Source organism: Ictidomys tridecemlineatus, unplaced genomic scaffold, assembly GCF_052094955.1.
Source record: "Ictidomys tridecemlineatus isolate mIctTri1 unplaced genomic scaffold, mIctTri1.hap1 Scaffold_761, whole genome shotgun sequence".
Lineage (NCBI taxonomy): Eukaryota > Metazoa > Chordata > Mammalia > Rodentia > Sciuridae > Ictidomys > Ictidomys tridecemlineatus.
In genome coordinates, this window is record NW_027525565.1 from 128,696 (window position 1) to 151,025 (window position 22,330).

Genomic DNA, 22,330 nt, shown 5'->3' on the forward strand with positions numbered 1-22,330 from the left:
GTTAGACAGCGCGGGGGGAGCGCGGGGCCGGCGGGGACGGTCGCTCGGCAGCCGCGAGGCGTGCGAGGGTCCGCCGCCCCCGCCGCCCCCGCCGCCCCCGCCGGCCCCGCGTCCCGCCCGACGTGGAGTGGGGACGTCGCCTAGGCCACCCGCCTTGGCACAGCGTGCCCCCTGGGTCGCGGCCTCGGCACCTCTGCCATCACCCTGAAGGGGTGGTCCTCTGGCCTCGGGAGAGCGCGTGGGCGTTCTGGACCCCCGCTGCCAGTCGGCCGGGACGAGCAGGGCCACCTAGGCAACCCCAGGACCGGGGGGGTCCCCAATGTGTGAGAAGTGCACACCGCGTGCCGCTGCGGTTCAGAGGTGGCTCAGGCTGCATCGCCAGGACTGTGGTCAGCCGCTGCCTGGGCTTGTAAGTGGCCCAGGTGGGCTAACAGGCCCGTCAGCAGATGGGTCAGCACTGCCCACGGTGAAGGTGTGTGTGAGCACCTGCCCCAAGTGTCTGGCGGGCCAGGAGAATAGCCAGCTTGCCCGCTCTTCACCTGGCAGTGTGCCTGTGTCCAAGGATTAGATTTTACTTGGATCCGATATCCAGTAGTTCTCAGTGTGTTGCTTTGGCCAACTAATGGATTATCTATGTGTCATGGTTGGGTTGAGTGTCCCCAAAGGCCCACAAGTTACAGGGTGGTGTTGCCAGGCCATGGTGGGTGGCTCCTTCAAGTGGGGCCTAATGGGGACCCTGGCCTCCTGGTCTCACTTCTGCTTCTTGGCTCATGGAGTGAGTCGCTTACTCTGCCACATACTCTTGCTGTAATGTGCCCCCCTGGCCAGAGGCCCAAAGTGATGGGGCCACTAGATCTTGGACTGAACCAAGAGCTGAACAGAGCCAGCAGCTGAACCAAGTCTTTTCACTTTGTACGTTAATTGCCCCAGACGTTGTGTTGCAGTAATGGAAGGGGAAGGGCATCAGCCAGCTCTATGAGGCACTGTTGTGATGAGGCATCTGGAACCAAGACTCCCTCTGGCCTCGTATCTTTCTCTTTCCAGGTCAGTTTTCTCATCAGCATGCCCAGCCCTAACCTATAGGACTGCACAGTTAGCTCTCAAGTCCTTTTGAGTCTGACTGGACACTAGGAACCCATGGACCCAATCCTCTAAGGCCAGGGGAAGTCAAGTCTCAGGGCCTACGCTCAGAGATGGCAGGGCAGTTATCCTCCCCTTCAGGGTGTGGTTGTGAGGGCAGGAGGGCTGCTCAGGCCACTCCAGCCAGCACCCACTTCACTGCCTTCCCTACTACCTGCTGTAGAGACTCTTCAGGAACAGCTTTAGGAAAGGGTGACCCTCTCACCTTGGCTGATCACAGAATGACCATCTAAGCTGTGAACCAAATAGATGCCACAAGAGATGACCACAATTCAATGGGCTTTCATTTTAGTGTGATTAAAAGTTGAGTTCTAAGAATCTGAAAAAAATCATGACCTATCTAAAGCCAGAGTGGTTAGAATTACACCAGAAAAACCCTTTTACATCTTTACTGCAAAACCCAACCACATTGTGTGCAGAGGCGTCAGAGAGGGTGGGGTCATGGGAGCAGGGACACAGCAGCCATCAGGTGGGTCACCAACACTGATTCAATCAGCCACAAATGGAAATCTCTGGTCATTATGGGATAACGTGCATGTGTAAAGATTTCCTCCTGAATTACCTGCGGGGTAACCTGCTGCATTGTATGGGTGTTGAAGCTGGGTTAAAGTGTGGTTTGTAGACTGAAGAAAGATTGCCCCAAGGATAAACATCTTTTAACAAGAATTAGGAATAGATGTGTCACAGATTTTGAATCCATTGGCATTTTTACATTGAGGGTTCGTGAACAAGCGAATCTCAAATTTCCATTTACAAATGCCCAGTCAAGTGACTGAAGTATTTGTGGTTATTCTCAAATTTAAAAACACTACTGGAACATAAGTGCAGTTAAAGAAAACATGGAATCAAGGAGTATGAAAAGATCCTATGGAGCAATTTAGAAAGACCCTGTTTCAAACAAACAGACAGAATAGGTTGAGGACGTGGCTGATGCATCCTCGTGGTTAAGTGCCCCCAAGTTTAATCCCTGGTACAGAAAAAAAAAATCCCATGGAAGTAATTATTGAATCATCCAATACCCAAAAACATAAGATCTGCAAGCCAAATGAGGCACAAAGTGTCTGAATTTATAACTTTAGCAAAAAGCACACCTTAGAAACTCTTGACAGGGACAAAAGAGACTGAGAAATGATTATTTTTAACTTTATTTTTATTGTTGACACTATTACAGATAGAACGATCACAACCATATCAACAAACCGAAAACCTGTGCACAAGAAAGAAGATGATGAGGACACATCAAGATGCTGACCACAGTTGTTGGACGGTGGAAACATGGATGAGTTTCTCTTCTACATTTCCACAATGTCAAGGTTTACTATAGTGGACACATACTGCATGGGTGATGGGAACGTAGGGGGTGAAGGGGACTACTGACCACTGACAAAGGCCACTCAGAGAAACTGAGGCAGCACGCTTCCCTGTAACCCCACAACCACCTGTAGCTCTCAGCCGCTCTGTCTTCCAGTCTCCGACACGTACGGGACGTATCGTGAGCCCCCAGACCACAGCCCCACGTGTTAGCAGCAGCAATTCTTAGGAATACAGGTGAATTTCCTTCTCTTTTACTAACTTCCCAGTTTTCTATGAGTATGTATTATATTTGTAAAGGGAAAATACATACATTAAATTTGTCACCAAAACACCAAAGATTATTCAAGAAATTTTAGACAAAATATGTAGCCAGAATCCCACAATGACAACACTAATTTAATTATTTTTCACATGTTTTTTCACTTTTTGATTTGATGCACACACATTGAACACCATCACACCCACAGGCTGTGCACTGGAACAACGTGGAGGAAAGGACCGAGATGCTGGCGGAGTCCAGGGGCTGGGGATGTGTGTGAATTGTTTTTATTTTCCAATTTTGCTGTTTTCTAATTTCTTCTCTGGGTACATGTTACACTTATAATGTAGACATACACAATAAATGTTATCAGGACACTATTAAAAGGAACACTGGAAAAAATTAAGATAAAAGGATTTAACCATAATTCCAAAAGGGTACCATACAGCTATCTTGAACACACGTTTTGACATGGTTATAATTATAAACCTGTGTAAAGAAACAAGAATAAACAGGATGCTTTAGAGTGAATCTGTCTTTGGATGGTGGGGATATGGAATTTTTCCTCCACTTTGTTTTTTCCAAGTGTTTGATGAATTCCAATTATGTTCACAATGGAAATGTGATCATCAACTTTAACAGCACTACCATAAAGAACATTCAAGAAAGTTAAGAAAATGATGCTCAACTATAAGCGTACAACAACACAACAGCTTTTGACTATAAGCATACATTTTAAAGTTATAATTGTAGTATAAATATAATTTTGTGTCCTGCTTTCTCCACTTAATCTTCCGTAAATATATTTCCATGTTGCTACATAACTCTTTATGATTATCATTTTTAAACAGCTGCATAAGAGTCCAAAGATACGTTCACTTAATTCTTACTCTACTGTTTGGCATTTAAGTTTCCAATTTCCCATACACGTAAGGTTGGAACAGACACCCTTCTTGGCAAGTTGCTTTCTGAAAAGGGTCTAGTGATTCACACCGCCTATGGCACTGAACCCCCAAATTCACTCTGATGACATCCACACTGATCCCAGTCCAGGGCCCTCTCATTGGGGGATGCCTCACGGGCATTTCCTCGGATGTCTGCTCCGACTATGGGTCTTTCTGTGCAGCTTCCCACACTCTACCTCCAGGACACCACCCACCCATCCTCACCCCTGCTCTGGCGCTCCCTCTGTCTCCTGGGTCTGCGGGTGTGCTAGGATGCCCTTCTTTGGCTTACTCAATTCTGTTTCTTGCTCTCAGCTCTCCAGCCTCCTAGACTTTGGCATTCCCTGCAGCTTGGACACACTCCCCGGGAGCCCCAGACCTGCGGATCTAGAAGAGTAAGATTCAAATACGTTTCCCTCGGTGGATATTTTAATTTTGCTTGTTCAAAATATCTGCGCTTGTCTTTTGCTTACTTCAACTAGAGATCCGCTTTTTTTTTTTAATTTTTAAAAATTTTAAAGTTTTTTTTTTTCAGCCAACTCAAGGCCAAAAATTTTCTTAATATAGCCATTATGCGAGGGGAGAAGCAAAGGAGCACTGGATGTCCACAGCACAGGACAGGGGAGACCCCAAGCTGAGGTCAGTTTGTGATCAAGAGGAAAACCGAGATGGGACAACACGACACCTATGGAGAGGTCAGAAGCGCCTAGAAGGCCTGAAGAGAAGAACAGATGGGAACAAAACAAATTAAGGCTGCCGGGAACCTGAGTCCGTGTTGAGCTTGGGCTAACTGTAAAGGAAGCTTTTTTTTTTTTTTTTAACACTTTTTAATTTTTTTAAAATGCAAGTTAGTCATGGGATTAGAGAGTCAGGTAAAGAAGAGAGTTAGGTTTAAGCAATAGAAAGATCTAAGGATACTAGCTCCTGGGCACCCAGGGAGCAAACTGACTTGTGGCAGCACACATGCCACATAGGTGACTCAAGCCATGTTGCTACTTGTCACTTAAGGCAGGAAGCATTCAGAAGAAGTGATGAAAGGTTGTCAGCCTGCTTCCTTATGTACAGCAGCGAGTCTGTCCTGTGGTTCTCAACCTTCATTAGGCACTACTGTGATCTAGTGATGGTTGCAACCCATTCTTTAAAGGCAAAGACTTAGGATTTATGGGGAAAAGCATCACATTTTAAATTCACTACTGAACACACATTATGTTGGTTTAAAAAAAAAACACTTAAAAAAAACACTCAAATTGCAATATTTTTGCACGAGAACCACTGCAAGGTACACACAAAGGGGACAGGTTGACCTGGGTCACAAAGGCCAACCTATAAATTGTAAAGGCTCACACAGCGTCAGGTCGCAAGGTGTTGGTGCAGACGAAATGGCTGTACAAGGAAGCAAAAATCACTCCTTTTTTCAAACAGCAAAGAATAAAGACATGTTACTTTTCCTGTCTACACCTTCAGGAGATTAGGAGTGAGAAACGTAGCAAAGATACTGACAGGGTTCAAATAATGCACAAGGAATCTTTCTCAGACCAAAGACACTTACAGATATATTCTACTTTGTTGCTCTCTCCCTCCTCCAAGAACAAAAAATTAGAGTGTCAGGTGAGATACCTCTGCACAGTAAACTGCAACTGTGTATCATATTAAATCCAAACATGTGATCCCCATTTTGCTACGTTCTGCTTATTTACATACACTGCAGGGAACCTTCTGTTTAGGTTATAGGAGCATCATTTACAGGTGATTGGGCCAATCTGTCAGGTTGACTCAATCTGGTAGCTGGGATAGAAGTAAGATATGTGCTATAGCTTTCCCCGTGCAGACGCTGATGCTCACGGGGAGAGCTAAGGCTGAAGGAGTACCCACGCTGTCTGGCTAATCTGAGCTGTCTGATGTTAAGTCAGGTGTACACATGCTAAGGTAAGTTTCCTACTGACATTATCATAGTCTTGTGTTGGGTAAGGGTCCAGTTCTAGGTGGAGGTTTTCCAACCTTCACAGTTAGCCAGTGTGGCTGTTCTGGTGCCTGGCAAGGGACAGGCGGTCACTGAAGAGCTGCCCACAGACATCACATCTGAAGTGCTTCTCGTCGGCTGGCTGGGTGCCTCCGGTGCTGGTGCTGGCACGCTGGATGTAGCCTGAGCACTCCCCGGGGGCGCCCACGGGCTCCAGCATGACCATGCTGGCCTGGGCCTTCAGGGGCCCACCCAAGGCTGCGCTGCACGGGAAGGTCTCTGTGCACTCCTTGTAGCCATCATAGGGCTCTTCCACCTCAATCTCCTCGTCTTCACCCTCCTCTTCCGGATCTCCCACTCCTAGGCCCTCAGGCCCGTCAGCATCTCCTTCTGGCCCTTGGGCTCCCTCCTCCGGGTCTTCAATCCCTACACCATCTGGCTCATCTGCATCCACAATTGGCTGCTCGGCTTCTCCATGGGGCTCTGCAGCCTCTCCTCCTGGCCCTTCAGCCTCTCCATTTGGCTCGGCAGCTTCTACTTCTGGCTCGGCAGCCTCTACCTCGGGCTCAGCAACCTCCACCTCTGGCTCAGCAGCTTCTATGTTTGACCCTTGAATTCGCAGGATTTCTTGTGGAACGAGGACATTGGCTTCAACTTCCTGGGCAGCAGCAGCTTCTTCTTCTTCCTCTTCCTCCTCCTCTTCCTCCTCCTCCTCCTCCTCTTCCTCAGGGTGAAACACGGTGTGCTTGGTTAGGACCGTGTCGTGGATAAAGGCCTGCCCACAATCTTTGCACTCATAGAATGGCATTGGCTTCCTGAAGGGCTCTGCAAGAAATGAAGTGTGAGTGTAGGAGGGCCCATATTCATAGGGCTCATCCTTGTGGACCTTGGTGTGGTGATCGCCAAGTTCTTTTGCAGTGAAGAAGCACTCTCCACATATTGTGCATTCAAAGAGCTTCTCCTCGGTCTCACTTCCCTGGAACTCGGTGAGGGCAAAGCCATGAATGAGGACTTCCTCAGCCATCTCGCTCTGCTCCAGTAATTCATCCTCCCTGTGGTGTCTCATGTGCTCATTGAGAGCAGAGCTATGAATGAAGCCCTGTCCACACTGAAGGCATCGGATGGCCGACCCAGCAAGAGCAGGATTCCTCTCCGCAGCACGATTCCTCCGTGGCTTCACAGGCAAGAGGGAAATAAAACCATCATCACATCCCTTCATGGAGTACAGCTGGTCTTGCTCATGGATTCTCTGATGCTCAAAAAGGAAGGAGCTATGAATAAAAGATTCCCCACATTTTGGGCATTCAAAGAGCTGCTCACCAGTGAACTCCTTCGAAAACTCATTGATGGAATGGACGTGAACTTGAGACTCTGTGTCTTTGCTACTGTCAACACTCTTTCTGATGTGGACATCCTGATGACCTGTGAGATCTGTGAGATCCGCAAATCCCAGCCCACAGTCCTGACATTCGTAGATTGTGTCATCTGGGTCATCCTTCTGGCGCTCCTCCAGATCTGACCCCTGAATGACAGTGTCTTCAACCATCTCCTGATCGTGGGTCTCCTCACCATGGGCTTCTACACCATGGGGCTCCTCACCATGGGGCTCCTGACCACGGGGCTCTTCACCACGGGGCTCTTGACCACAGGGCTCCTGGCCACGGGGCTCCTGGCCACGGGGCTCCTTGCCATGGGGCTTCTGACCATGGGTCTCCTGACTCTGGGTCTCCTGATGATGAGTTTCCTCTCCAGGGGGCTCTTGACCACGGGTCTCTTCACCCTGGGGCTCCTGGGCAGGAGTTTCCTCTCTGTGGGGCTTCTGAGCAGGAGTTTCTTCTCCACGGGGCTTCTGAGCACAGATCTCCTTGCCATAGGGCTCCTGGGCAGGAGTTTCCTCTCTGTGGGGCTCCTGAGCATGGGCCTCCTCACCGTGGGGCTTCCAAGCACAAGTTTCCTCTCCATGGGGCTCCTGAGCAAGGGTCTTCTTGCCACGGGGCTCCCAAGCATGAGTTTCCTCTCTCTGGGGCTCCCGAGCACGGGTCTCTCTGCTGTGGGGCTCCTGACCTCGGGTGGCCTTGCCAGAGGACTTTTCTTGGGTGTAGATGTTCAGACGTGCACGGAAGAAGCTGCTGAAAGCAGAGCTCTGCCCTGACTCTCTACGTTTGTAGCGTGCTTGCTCTTCAGCATAGCGCTCTTGGGCATAACTCGTCTGAGGGTCAGTAGGGGCCAAGCTGCGAATGACAGATCGCTCATAAATTCTACTTCCAGAGGGCTTCTCTCTATTGTGAATCTTCTGGTGCTCAGTGAGGTCAGAGCTACGAGCAAAGCACTCCCCACATTCCTGACATTCATACAGCTTCTCTCTAGGGCGAACTGTTTGCAGTTCACCAAAATGTAGGGAATGGATTACAGAGGTCTCGTTGCCCCTGTGTTCGATGTACTTCTTTTTAGCACGTGCCTTCTGGTGTTCACGGACATTTGAGCTGGGAAGAGAAAATTTGGCATCTTGCTTGAATTCACTGGATCCCTCTCCAGCGAGACTTCTTGGAGGTTCAGCATGAGATACACTTGGCATAACAGAATCCTTATAGTTGTTATTCTTACCCGCTTCAGAAGGGTTCTCTCTGGCAGCAATCTTCCGTCGCTTATTATTAAGGTCTGAGATATAAATGGAGGATTCTCCCTTCTCATCACATTCATTTTGCCCATTTCCACTGTGACGTTTCAGGGGTCTGGGAGCAGCCAGGCTATGGATGACAGACCTCTTGTGCTCCTTCCCTTCACAGGCGCTCCTAGCGGCAGCTGAGCTCTGAATGGTGGACTCTGCGACTGCTTTTAGTTGACTGGGCCCTGCTATGCTGTGACTTCTCAGAGTCTCAGCAGGGGTAAAGCTGTGGATCACAGACCTCTTGTAGAATCGCCCTGTGGTGGACACCCGCTGGTCTTCATCAGGGTTGCTGCTGATGGTGAAGGCCTTCTCATCCTCCTCATCTTCAGGGGGTCTTGTTATAGTGTGACTCTTCTGAGACTCGGTGAAGGGCGTGCTGTGAATGACAGATTTCTCATATGCCCTGCTTTCAAAGAAGTTCTTCCGAGCATGGATTTTCTGACGCTCGCTGAGATCGGAGCTTTGCATAAAGGCATCCCTGCCATCTGCGAAGGCAAAGAGCTTCTCCTTGGTGTAAGTCTTCTGACGTCTTTTAAGGGACTGACCAGGAATAAAGGTTTCCTCACACACTTTGCTCCTGTTTTCAAATGGGTTTCCTCTGGTGTGGACTTTCTGATGTTCCTTCAGGGATGAGCTATGAAGGAAGGTCTCCCCACAAACCTTACACTCATAGATTTTCTCCTTATTATACATTTTCTGAAATTCATTCAGGGCTGCGTTGGGCATGAAAATTTCCCGATGTTCACGCTCTCGCTCAGGCTCACGCTCATTATCTTTGTCTTCTCCAAAATTCCCTCTGTTGTGGATTTTCTGGTGCTCAATCAGGGCAGAACTATGAAGGAAGGTTTCCTTACAAACCCTGCACTCATAGAATTTGTCTTTGCCATATATCTTCTGAAGCTCACTGAAGGTTGGGCTAGGCATGACGGTCTCCTCGTGCTCCTGCTCCCTGCGCTCTGCACGGCACTCTCTAGCGTGGATCTTCCGATGCTCAGCCAGCGCGGCACTCTTATTGAAGGTTTCCCCACACTCCTTACACTCGAAGCGTTTCCCTCCAACCTGACCTTTCTGAACCTCACTGACTGCCACACTGTGAATGAAGGACTCCCCATACTCATAGAGGTTCTCTCTGGTGTGCATGATCTGGTGCTCAACAAACTCTGAGATGACATTGAATGACCGCCCACACTCATCACACACATACGCCATGGACCCAAAGTCCACTGACTGTGACTCGGAATAGGAGGAGGAGCCGAGGCCATTTAGGCTACTCATGCTCATGGCCTTTCTCATCTCACTGCCACAGTCAAAGGGCTTCTTTCTGACACAGCCATTATGATCATGGACTGTGTCAAAATGATAGCGCCTTTTTCTTTCCAGAACTCTCTTTCTGGAAACAAGGCTTGAGTTGAACCTGAAGCCCCCCCTGAAGGCACTCCCTTCAGAACCCCTCTCCTGGATCACTGACTCCCTCCTGCTGAAGGCAGCATCCTTCCAGTTATCATCTGGCATTCTGGGGAGCCTCTGTGGCCGCTCCTCCGGCTCCCTTGCTCTTCCTGATCTGGGGCCACGTGACACATCCTTGATGAACTTCTCCATTATCACTCCATGGCAAGATTCGTCCTCACAAATTCCACGCCGGTGAGAGGGCTTCTTTGCTTCAGGCATGGTTTTCAGACCTGGAAATAAACCCCAAACATAAATACTCCCTAGCCCATGTACTTGCACGAGGTGACCACAAGAACTGGAGGAAAGCACTCTGCTGCGACGCCTGGGAATGTGTCTCATGGCTAGGTGGCTCCTCTGTAGGATCAGCCTGGGGCTTACCTCGGCTGGTGCTTGGGTAGACACTTCTCCTGGACCTTGATGAGTGGCCTTGGGTCATGTGGGAATGGCGGTCATCTTCAGCAAGTTGTACCCCTGGTCACAAGAGTGCAACAGCTCAAATTGGAGTTGGGGAATAAGACTCATCACCATAAATTGATTTTCATTTTCCTCTGAGCTACTAAATATAAAGTAGCTCATTTCTAATTATTTGACTATCTTTCATTTACTGACGCATATTCCTACCATCCATTCCCTAACGTATTCCATTCTGCATTTTAATTCTCTTAATGACACCCAAAAATGTGTAAAAGACTTCATGTGCCTGGGAACTTGGTGCACCTCTTATAGTCTTCAATTCTTGTCACTCTCTCTTTCACTGCCCTTCACGGCCAGTCCTCCTCCTCATTTTTTGTGGAGCTGGGGATTGAACCCAGGGCCTTGTGCATGCGAGGCAAGCACCCTACCAACTGAGCCACATCCCCAGCCCTCCCTCCTTTTTTTGTTTTTTGTGGTTGTAGATGGACAGAATGCCTTTATTTTGTCTTTTATTTTTATGTGGTGCTGAGGATCGAGTCCAGTGCCTCAGGCATGCTAGGCAGGCGCTCTGCCACTGAGCCCCAGCCCAGCCCCCTTCCTCCTCCTTTTTGATAGTCCTTCCCTACCTGCTCTCTAACATCAGGCCTATACCACCGTCTGCTACCAACCGGGGCTAGATGTTCTTCGGGTGGAGTTCACACAGAAACTCAAGACCCATTCTAAATGTGTTTTTAAAAATCTCTGCTGTCATTTATTCTAGAAAAAAAATATTAACTCTGTGTCAAGAGCCATCTCCTTGATCACAACCAACTGTACAAGCTATTCTTCAACCAAAGTCAAGAGATTTCTTTAAAAGGCATTTAAAAATCTCTTGCCTGAAAATTTTCAAAGTCTTCTTATTACCCTTGAAGTCCAACTATATTAGTGTGGACTCATCCTGCAACTTGAAACAATCATAGTGACAAAGTGGCCCAATGACCAGACTGAGAGTAAGAGAAGCAGCTCCCTACCCAGGGAGAGCAACTTCCTGTAGTTCTCCATGTTGTCCTGGACTGGGTTCTGAGGTTTCCTGTCCTGATTGAGGTTCACGACATTCTGGTATGATTCCGCATCCTAAAAGAACAAGCACAGACCTCTCAATGGGGTCTATCCGCATGGATGTCCCAAAAGAGAATAATGCTGGCGACATGGGAGCTACATATATGAAGTTATACAGGAAGTGCTCACAGTATTGGGGGTCTGAGTGATCCAAGTCAAGCGTTACTAAGGGCCTACATCGTACCTACCTTGGTGCTACACTCTGAGGCAGATCCCAAAGACGCATGACACATATTCCTTGCCCTCATGCAGCTTATAATTTGGTTGGAAAGAAAAGACTCATGAAACAATTAGAGAACAATAAACAGTAAATTGGGGTACAGATAATAAATGCTAAGTAGACTTTGTGGAGGGAAAGTTTAGGGCAGGCCTGAACAGTGAGCAGAGGTCCTCACAGGGGGCCTTCAGTGGTGTGTGAGAGTACAGCATGTGCAGAGGGGACTGGTGGGAAAGCCCAACAGGCTAAACAGCAAACCCGCATGTGTACTCTGGGAGCAGAAGGAAGACGCTTTCAAGCAGACATCTGGTCATGACGAAAGTGTGATTTAAACTTCTCTCCCAGTTCCTGCACTGCAGGTTATGGCTACCACACAGGGTTCTAGTGTGCAGGATTTCCACATGACCCAGCAACACCCACAGGCACTGAGGTCCTATCCTCTTTGTTTTAGTAGCTATTACCCTAAAAATTTTAAATCCCTACAATACTCAGGAGAACCTTCTCTGCAGGATCCTAGGGACCTCTGCTAGTTGCCAGAGGGAGGATGGCACTGAGACCTGCAGAGATTTAAGAGGAAGACGGTGCTGTGGGAAGTCCATAGGCTTTGGAGCTGGAGAAAACTGTTGGGTCAAAGGAGGCCTGTACCCTGCATGAGTTGGCAACCTTGGACACTCAATTCCTGACCCTCAGGTTCTTCAGTGTAAAACTGGGAGAAGAGCATCTATTTGTCTTACAACACTGAGGGTGAGGATCTTCTGAAATGTAATGTGTTGTCTGAATAAAGAAAAAGTATGTAAAGAAAATAAAGAAGTTTTGAGAATAAATTTACTGTAGTTCTATTGCTGGGAAGAGACATTGGATGTTATAGAAACATGGGAAAAGTGGCCCAAAAAGATGAGGTTTGCAGAGCAAGGTGCATCTCCTACTGAGAGCAGGGCACAGGATCTGGCTCTGAGGGGGAGCCTCGTGTAAGTGACAACCAGTGTCTGTTAGAAAGCAAGCATGACAGTAAGGAAAACTAGGCAGAGCAAGGCTGCGAAGCAGGCTTCATGACCAAACCTCAAGTTGGGGCTTAGGGTTTCTAGGACAATAAACAAGCCACAAAACCCCAGGAGACCTTGAAACACTGAGACAGCCGCCTCTGCAGAAGCAGAGTCTGCCTTTGACACTGCCCTTCTGGGGTCTCCTGCAGAAAGCTCATGGGCAAAGGTCTGCACCTTCAGCCTGGCAAAGGTGCTGCTGCACTCACTCTTCCTGCAAAAGGAAGAGCAAGGGGCCCACGGACGTGTTTTAGGGACAGAGAGGAAACAGACTACACAACGTGGAGTCTGGCAGAGAGAAAAGTGAGAGGCCAAGGGTCCCCCCCTGGAGAAGGCAGAGCCCAGAGCCAGGAGGATAGACTTTTTAAATATTTCTCTATATGCCTAATTTGAATAAAATAAATGTGTATTAAATTCTCAACTATACTGCTTTGATGAAAAAAAAAAAAGATGCTCTGACTTGGGATGAAGTCATCAGCACAGTGGCAGGCCCTCAAGCAGCTGTTCACTTTGTGCTGTGACCAACAATGGTGTCTAAATGCACACAAGCTGTGGTCACATCCCCTGAAGGAGAGGTGCTGGCGTACCTCTGGCACAGCACAATGCTGTCTTCACAACAGGACCTGTACAGGGGACAATTGAAGGAGTACACCTGGGATTAAAAGGTCCTGAGAGAATCTTCTGTGTTGTATACCCTAAAAGTCCATCTGCGTCACCTGCTGCTGCAGTTTCACTGCGTTCAGTAGGCGCTGGTCAGCGCTAGGCTGCTGCACTCTGCGGTTACACAACGTGTGTGAGCACGTGTATCTGTGAGACTGTCAAAGGCCTGTCAGGGCAGGACCTATGTCTCAGTGGCCGCTGTGCTGCCCAGGGCCGGGGCCTCCAGTCTGCTGGGAGGCCTAGCTCTGAAGGGATGAAGGCTCAGCTGCTGTCTCTCCTCTCTGTCCGACTCCTTCCTCAGGGCCAGCTCACACCCAGGTCCCTTCTCCTACCCTTGCAAACAGCGCCTCGAGCCAGTGACCACCACAGCAGTCAGCACAGTGCACAGCCAGGAGCCAGGGGCACAAGGTGCACGGCACACGCAGGGCATCACCTGACTCCACACCAGGGTGCTAGGAGACAGGCACCACATCCACTTTACAGGTGAGGAAACTGAGGTTCAGCTTAGCTGAGTCAACAGCCCAGGACCACACGGCTGGCAGGTGGCAGGGCCATCTTTGAACTCTGTTCTCATCAGCTCCAGAGCCACGGCTTGCGCTGCCCGTGCTCTGTAGAGGTATAGCTTTCTGGCCCGGCCTTCCTACAGAATCACTCTGCTTTCTGGCCACAGGGAGGGGCCTCAGTGACCAACCTATCAAGTGGCACACACTCGCTGAGGGCAAGGGCTCCTGGGACCACATGGGTGAATGAGGAAACAGGTAGCAGTGACCTCAGTCACTTGTCCTGCAATGGGACAGACCCAGGTGCCTTTGGGAGTAACTGGGGGCTCCTGGCTGTCAGTGGGCTCTAGGGGGCAGATTAGCACGTTATCTGGGGTAGGAAAGGCATTTCTGCCATGAAATGAAGACACTTTTCTGGAAAGAGGAACACTGAGCGTACCTGGGAGCGGGACTCATAATCCATCGAGTCCCTGTCATCTCTTTCAATTCCAAATCTTCTTTTCGCCATCACAGGAAGGGAAAGATCCCGCTGAGGCAGCCCTAGAAAGAAAAAGGCGTCAGGAAGGAACAAGGCTCAGCCCACCTGGCGTAACTCAGGTCTGCCCCCGAGCTCCCGGCCCACCCGGTGTGTGTGCCAGTGTCGGTCTCTTCTCTGCCTCCTTTGGCAATGCCCCTCGACTGCCACAACACAGCAGCCTCATCCTTCTGTCCCTTGTCTCAGGCAGCGGAGGTCAGGCCTCAAGCTGCCTGGTCTGGGCAGGACACCCCCCAGCCCTGTCAGTCTCCTCAGCTGGGGCTGCCAGGTTTCAGGTTCATCCAGACATCATGAACTCCTGGCAGATGTCTATCACGTTATTCCCTGGTGGCAATTTCAGGGTGCCCTACTGCCAGTGAGGAACAAGAGATGATTTCTGGTGATATGGACACCAACAGTTCATCAGCATGTCTGTTAGTTCCTAATGGTCTCCTAACTCACAGGGATGTCTCAGGCCTGGCACATGGAGGAGCATCCCACACCTGTACCAGGCCACGGAAGGCTTGCCAGGCAGCTGCACTGCTACAGCATGTCTGTCTTTCATGATCACACCTCCTATCTAAGGTGTTTCCTACTTCCAATCTTTCCAGCAGTCTTTACAGAGACACTGTTAGCTTTTAAAAAACATATGCCAGCTTAAGAAAAATACTGAGCAAAGAGTAACAGAGATGGAGATAGGTGCATAAGGAAAAGACTGCAGAGGAGCTTCAGACACGGGGGCCTGGACTCAACTTTGGAGGAACCAGGACACAGTCCACACCAAGCAGCATGGCCTTCCTGAGGCCCTGGCACAGGTACTGGCGTGCAGACCCCAGGGGACTTACTGCTTCTAGGGCTCCTGGTGTACAACCAGCGGTCTCGAGGCTCCGTGTCTCGGCTCCGGCCCCTCCGGTCCCATTCCCGCTCCCGGTCACCTAGGCAGCCAGATGTTGGGGTAGCTCATGAAGTGCTGGGACACACCTGTGCTCCCTTCACACACACACACACACACACACACACACACACACACACACACACGCCTTGCCTCTCCCTTGAGGAGACGGCCCTCTATGGAGGGCTTGGGACCCTAGCATGATCCCCACCCAATACCTGCAACATGGGCTCTGAAGTCTGGCCCAAGTATGGCTCATTTAAAGCAAGTCCCAAAGCTCACCAGAGCCAGCTCCCCCCAGACCCTGGGATGTGTTCCTAATTCCGTTCCTCAGTGGTCAGGTCCAAACCTAGGAAATGGGCCACAGACGTGAGCTGAACTCAAAAAGTGCACACTGCTGTGCTGCAAGGAAACAAGACCCAAGACCACGCCCTCCCTGAGAGCAGAGCTCCCTTCTGCACACCTCCCCCGGGGGAGGCTGGGACTGCTTGCACCGCCTCCAGACAGCTTTAAGTGCTTCGCTGTTGTTAGAGCCCCACATTTCATACCATCTGCTATTGCTGTCACATCACATGTCCCAACCGCCTCCCTCTCCTCAGACCCAAGTGATGCCAACCACACAGGCTGGCACACTGGCCGTCTCCTTGGGGGCCTTAAGGTCTCTGCCTGCAGGTGGGCAGTCCTGGCAGACAAACCCAGGGTGTTGGGACTGGTGGGTGGCGACTCACTGCTGGACGAGCGGCCTGGTCTAGGTGGTGGGGCTCCTCTGTTGGGGCTCATCTCATCGTCACTGGTCATGTCGCTGCTGCTGTCGTCTGAGAGGACACGGATGCCAGCTCAGCGAGCCGTCACCTCTGGCCACACTCTCGCAGCAGCCCCCAGCCCTCTGCCCCTCTCCCATGAGTAGCTCAGAGCCCTCGGTGGCTTCCAGCCACTTCTGCCACTTGAAGACCTCGTGGTGAATATGGCTGCACCCACCTCCTTCACTCCAGAGAAGAGCCAGCAACAGGCTCTTCCTGGAGTACCAGGCCACAAGGCGTGGGTCCTGCAGGCTCTCTGCCTAATGGCACTCCTCCTCCTTCTGCTGACTCAAGTGGCAGCGCTTAGCTAGTGGCTGTCTGTCCCACAGGGGACACTGGGCTAAGCATGAAGACACATCTGGGGGTCACACTCAGTGGGAGGTGGTCACAGATGAGGCTCATCCCAGCGTGCACAGGATGGCCCTTCACCCTTGCCCCCAGACAGAGAGTGAACAGCTCAGATGGCTATAGCTGGGCCAGGCGGAGCCATGGCAGCCCTTGGTCGTGCCCACCAGCCTCCCCTAAAGGCCCTCACCGTCGGGCTGGTGCATCTCCTTGCAGTGCTCTAGCACAGGGCGGTGCCTGGCAGTTCTCTGGTCTCTCTCGTACCCAAGGCTGGCACTCCTTAGGGCTGATGGCCAGGTGGTGCTCAGGACCCAGAACTCGATGGTCTCCCTGGTGCGGGTCTCTGGCTGCAACCAATTGAAGCAGAGGTGTCAGACTGTGATTGAGCCTGTAAGGCCCTGTGCCTTCCACACAGAGAAAGTTCCAGAACTAGATGAAGGCATTCAGAGTCCGCTGGGCCTCCTCCTGGAACAGCATAGGCCTCCAGTCATGTCACTGTCTAGCTCACAGATAGGGCCCGGGACTCTCAGATTTGGTGTTGACCAAGTGCTTTGAACACAGCGTTTCTCTAAATAGGTTCTCACTGGAGGAACCAAGTGTAAGTCAATAGGAAAGACCTGGCAGCCTGAGACAGTTGGTCCCAGGGGCCTGTGGACACTGAGGACGCCCACAGCTCAGCAGCCCAGGATGGGTGGCAGTGCGAGGCTGCGTTCCCACTCGCATCAGCACTGCGTCGGGATGGGCAGTGTCCCTGTAGACAGAAAACGGCCTCGGCTCAGCAGGTGAGACAGGACCTATTTCTGAGAGGCTCCCTGTCACCAGGGGTTATGTGATGGAGGCAGTCTGTGTGGTCTGTGGGATGGAGGAACAGGTCCCAACCCTGTCAGAAGGTGAAGCTAAAGTGAGCTGAGACACCTGGAAGGCTGAGCTGCCTAGTGCAAAGCCTGTGGGCACTGCTCACAGTCCAGGCCGAACAAGAGATCAGCATCCCATCCAGACCAGGAGGGACAAGAGAAGGGGGCCAAGCTTGCCTTGTCTGTGCATTTCTTCCCCTAACACCACAACCGACTCAGGATACTGCGTGTGAAAGATGGAGGACCACACAAATGCCGAAGTCCTCGCGGCAGGTGAAGTAATGGCGAATGACTGGGTTCCCTTCCCTGGGCAACGAACGCCTCTGCACGGTGCTGCCGCGGGAGGCAGCCCAGGGCTCCTGGCTGCACACAGGGCAGGGAGTGCAGGAAGCTGGCTAGCACATCACCAGGCAAGTCCCCCCAGGGCGCCTTCCCCACAGTGAACACCCTTCTGAGGGCCACCGGGCCCCAGACGCAGCCCTTGAGCCCATGCCAAGTCCACTCCCTCAGACGTCTTCCCTGACATGCCCTCTGTCCATCAAGTGTCTCACACACAGGTCGGGATCATCTCAGGTATTCTCTGGTGTGTGTGCCTGTCTTCTAGCAGTAAAGTGAGAACTCAAGTAAGAGGGGTGGAGGCCAAGCCCACCCTGTGCGCACCACTGCCCGGTCAGAGCTGACACTGCAGTGGTGTGCGGGACGTGACATACGAAGTTCCACTTTAGAATCAGTGTTGGATGCAGACACACAATCTTCACCCATGCCAGCAGCAGCAGAGTGTGAGTGTCGTGGGGGGCGGGGGACATCCTGGGTGGACTTCTGTGCCACTGTCTCCAGAAGAGCATGCTGGGAAGCCACCAGGCCTCACTGGCCCTGTCCCCCTCACCTCGGGGCCGTATCACTCACACACGCGTGTCACCCTGGTGTTGTGCAGGGGGCTTTCCTGCCACAGAGCCTGGCACCCTGGGGAAGTGGGGTTAGATGTGGGAGACCCCAGACAAGGCCCAGGCAGCAGACTTGTCTCCATCTAACTGGTCCAAGGCCTAGACTGTCCCCAAGGATCCGCTTCCTATTTGGATGACCCTCTTGTCTCTTACTTAATTCAATTATTTACTTGTCTCTATTTTCTGCCCCTCTTGCATTTTTAAACTTTTTAGGCTGGATGTAAATGTTGATTTTTCAATCTTTCTTTCGTAACATAATTGAGTAAGACTTTGCACTTTATTTTACTCAAGTCATCTTCTGCTGCCACCTAAGTTTCATGATGTAGCCCTTTATTTCTGGCCAGCACCACTGGGGCAAGGAAGTACAGCAGCATCAAGAAGTTGGGAGCCTGCACAACACCTGAGAGTTTTGGGCTTCCAGCTTTACTTCCAGAGAAGCATAAGACCATCTGCAGCAAAAAGGCTCTACTCTATCTTTGTTTTGAAAAGAAAGTAAATAAAGCTTAAAAATGTTTTCAATTAAAAAAAAGAGAACCAGCACCCAATAATGATGTACAAATACCATATCTCAATAAGATTTAAGAAAAGGTCTAAAGGAAATCTGAGAATGTTTCAATTATTCAGTCTCTAACCAGACTCTGTCACTTGGAAATCCGGGTGCTGACCTCAGTGAACTTGTTCCTCTCCCTCACAGTCACAGGCTCCCTTCCTCCTCCACAAACCCCCATTCTTATCCTTTGGTATTAGCATCTTATGGGGGCACACAGGGCACTACCCACCGCATATGGGCCCCAGTCCTGGAGAGCCTGGCAACATGGCTACTCCTTCCCTGCCCTCTTTCAGGAGCATCAAGATACAGAGAGAATCACAGGTAACACCTGCTAGGTAAGCGAAGGGAACAGGCCTGCGTCTGGGCTCCTGAGAGCTGGTGTGGCATCTCTAACGTGAGGGGTTGGCCAATATCACCCCAGGACCAGCTGTGAGCAGAGTCCTCTGCCTGGGAGGAAGAAAGGCGAGGGCAGAGGACCCAAGCCTGCTCTGTGGCACCCAGGACTCAGAGGACACTCTGGTGCACTAGATGACATGGGCCTCCACTCCTGGGTGAAAAGACGCCCTTAGTATGCAGTCACCTGTCAGGAAACAGGATCCTTTCTGGAACGTCAGACCAAGCAGCTATCCACAGGAACTGAGTCAAAACGAAGGTACCTGCAGACATTTTAAAGAAAGAGATACATGGACTAAGAGAACAGGAAGAGTCTGAAAGGAGTATCAGAGAAGTCGATCCCCAATGGCTGGGGACTGGTACAGTGCTGGGGTGAGGCCCTACAGGTCTTTAGGAAAAGGCCATTCCAATGCCACATAAATCAAGCCGGAGATGAGAAGCAGAAAACTACCAATTGTCTTTATGAAACTAGAGTTTCTAAGCCCAAGACAAAGACAACACTAAGGAAGGCACACCTGACTCCCTCCTGTCGGCAGAGGGGCCCCTGAGAGAGGGAGGCGGCCTTCCCTCCCTGTGATCTACACACGCACTTCTGCATTAGGAAGCTCCCCCCAGGGCAGGTGTCTGCAGCATGAAGCCCTGGTGAAAAACACCTGTAAGAATATAGGCTTTAAAGTTCAATAGGAAATCATCATTTTAAAATAAAATATAAATAATCAAACCTTACCCAGGAAGAGGAAAATATGACCACAAGAGAAGAAATCTAAAAAGCTGAAATGATTTAAGAGCAATGTCCCAAATAAATTTTCTTTTTTGGTACCAGGGATTGAACCCAGGGGCACTTAACCACTGAGCCACATCCTCAGTTCTTTTTGTTTTTTTGAGACAGGGTCTCACTAAATTGCTTAGGGCTTTGCTAAATTGCTGAGGCTGGCCCCAAACTTTTGATCCTCCTGCCCTAGCCTCCCAAGCTGCTGGGATGACAGGCCTGCACCACCATGCCTGGCATCCCAAAAAACTTTCCATGAACAAAGCATCTGCCACTTTATGAGACGCCTCCAGAGCACAGAGGAGGCTTCTTGCTCAGCAGTAGTGCAGCTGCCTGGCTGCCCGCAAGTGCCTTGTGGCAGGAGGGCAGCGGACTATGCACCACCACGCTGTCACAGTTTCCTTGAGAAGGCCAAGAGCAGGGTACAGAGAGGACCAGTCAACATCTCAAGGTGTTCTGACCAGGCCAAGAGAAGAGCCTCTGTGAATAAGAGCCTGGAGAATGAAAGATGATTTTAAATGAAAACCTTTAAAAGACCTTAGCCACATTTTCCTACAATGCAGAGAAAACTCATTTGAGATTAAAAAAAAAAAAAAAAAGGTGTGGGGGGGCATTGTATGGCGGCTTAGGAACAGGATGATCACAGATGGACCCTGTACATCCATGTGCAGGTAAAGAGACACTCATACTCATACACTGCTGTGGTGACTGACTTTGCCACAATTGAAAGTGTACATATCCTGTTCCATAAATTGTACTTCAATGAATTTATCCCAGAGATACGTAATGACACATGTGCAAGAATATGTTCATTGAAGTGTTGCTAACAGATATGGTCTATTTATACAATGAATTATTATGAAACCTCTTAAAATAACAAGGCACCTCTGAATAAATGGGTATGAGATGATAACAATGTTTATAACATTCTAATAAACTATGAAAACAGAAGTGTTTACACAGACAGTTCCTAGAGGGATTTTAAGAAGCTATTAATGATGACTGATGTGATTGCCTCTGGGGAAAGGGACTGGGGGCCAGCAAAGGGAGAGGAACTTACTTTTTCATTGTATAGTCTCCTTTTGTTTTTAGTTTTTATTTTTATTTTTTACCATGAGCATGTATTACCTATTCAAAAAAATAAATTCAGAGTTAAAACAAAATAAACAAAAGCAGACTGCCGACTGCCGAGGCCCTCAGAGGCTGGGCTGCCTGCTGAGGGGTATGGGCAGCCTTAACACCTTTGCCTGGAGGCTGAACCCAGCCTTTCCTTCCCTCCTCTGCCATCCCACCCAGCCTGAGTTCAAGGTCCCTCCCTAATGTGGCTATCTGCAGAGGATATGACAGGTAATCTGGAAAACCCATAAGAATCAACTCTGAAACCTCCTGGACCCAATAAACTCTTATGAAAATTGTAGTTGCAATTTGAACGCACCTCTCAATCACACCCCCCCAATTACCTGTACATAATACAATGCCACCCTCTACAATGGTGATTCCACTTCTGAAATCTAACTCTGCCCAGGTGCCCCAGGGTAAACTGTTCAAAAGTGTGTTCACAGAAGCACTGCTTGCACAATAGGAAAGGGGACAGGTGAGAGTGTGCTCGAGCTCAATTAGAACAGCAGAGACCACCACATGGAAAAATGAAAATAAAGATGGGTATAAGTTTTTCTGTACTGTAAAAATCAACCAGAAATGGAGGGGAAGAACAATCTGCAACACAGATACTAGTTAATATTTAGAAGGTAAAAGGTTTTTAGCATTAAGAAAAAGGTAACCAGGGGCTGGAGTTGTGACTCAGTGGTAGAGCGCTTGCCTAGCACAGGCAAGGCCCTGGGTTCGATCCTCAGCACCACATAAAAATAAATAAGTAAGGGGCTGGGGCTGTGGCTTAGTGGTAGGGCGCTCGCCTAGCATGCATGAGGCACTAGGTTCGATCCCCCACACCACATAAAAACAAACAAATAAAATAAAGGTATTGTGTCCAACTACAATTAAAAAGATAAATTTTTTTTTAAAAAAAGAAAAAGGTAACCAGCCCAATGTGAAAATAAACTAATACATAGTTCATAAAATCAGTGATGCTAAAAGCCAGTATTTAACATCAAAAATCAGAGAAACATAAATATTTCAATGAACATCTTTTTTGACCTGCCAAATGGGCAAATTTTAAAAGAAAAAAACTGATGCTGGAGAGAGTAGGGAGCAGCTGGCCAGTGCAGGAGCAAACTGCATTCTGGATGCCAATTTGGCCTCTGTTTAAAGACATTAAAACTGTCTCTTCCTTTTGAACGAGCAAGTCTCTGTCTAAAGACAAAGATAAGAAAAGTAAATAAAATAGTAATAAGAAAAGAATCTAAAAAAGTCAGCTGCAAATTATAGTTAAATCCTTTGATGTACAACTAGTTATAAGAGGCAAGGCTCTAGGTGCAGAACGGCATGTGGGGCAGTGGGAGGGACAGGCCAGCAGCAGAGAAGCGTGCTTTGCTAGAGCGCAGCAGCTGCCTGGCTGCAGTCCTAACACCTGGGGCCAGAGTCAGGGCGGACAGCACTGGCAGGCATCCTCCTGCAGGGCTACCTGAGCCCAGGTGGGCCGCATGCAA

At 49.7% G+C, this 22,330-nt stretch overlaps 1 protein-coding gene and 1 long non-coding RNA gene across 8 annotated transcripts in view; one reads left to right on the plus strand and one right to left on the minus strand.

The window, feature by feature from the left end:
- Window positions 1-415: 415 nt before the first annotated feature.
- On the plus strand, window positions 416-4,177 carry LOC144374581 (uncharacterized). Its single transcript, XR_013433950.1, has 2 exons — window positions 416-1,044; window positions 2,312-4,177. It is a non-coding gene; the product is annotated as an uncharacterized LOC144374581 (long non-coding RNA).
- Window positions 2,273-22,330, minus strand: part of Peg3 (paternally expressed 3) — a 30,261-nt gene continuing 10,203 nt past the window's right edge. For 2 of the 7 annotated variants that reach the window (XM_013365791.4, XM_078037338.1), the window contains exons 3-10: window positions 19,143-19,218; window positions 16,405-16,561; window positions 15,798-15,884; window positions 15,023-15,112; window positions 14,103-14,203; window positions 11,159-11,261; window positions 10,113-10,205; window positions 2,273-9,964 (exon numbers count right to left, since the gene is read on the minus strand). In XM_013365791.4, coding sequence (XP_013221245.2) covers window positions 5,664-9,964; window positions 10,113-10,205; window positions 11,159-11,261; window positions 14,103-14,203; window positions 15,023-15,112; window positions 15,798-15,884; window positions 16,405-16,420 — 4,791 coding nt within the window. In that variant the 5' untranslated portion in view covers window positions 16,421-16,561; window positions 19,143-19,218 and the 3' untranslated portion in view covers window positions 2,273-5,663. Of the gene's footprint in view, window positions 9,965-10,112; window positions 10,206-11,158; window positions 11,262-11,434; window positions 14,071-14,102; window positions 14,204-15,022; window positions 15,113-15,797; window positions 15,885-16,404; window positions 16,562-19,142; window positions 19,219-20,784; window positions 21,727-22,330 lie in introns of those variants that run through there. The other 5 variants (XM_005341512.5, XM_040280085.2, XM_078037337.1 and 2 more) reach the window with 4 other exon arrangements.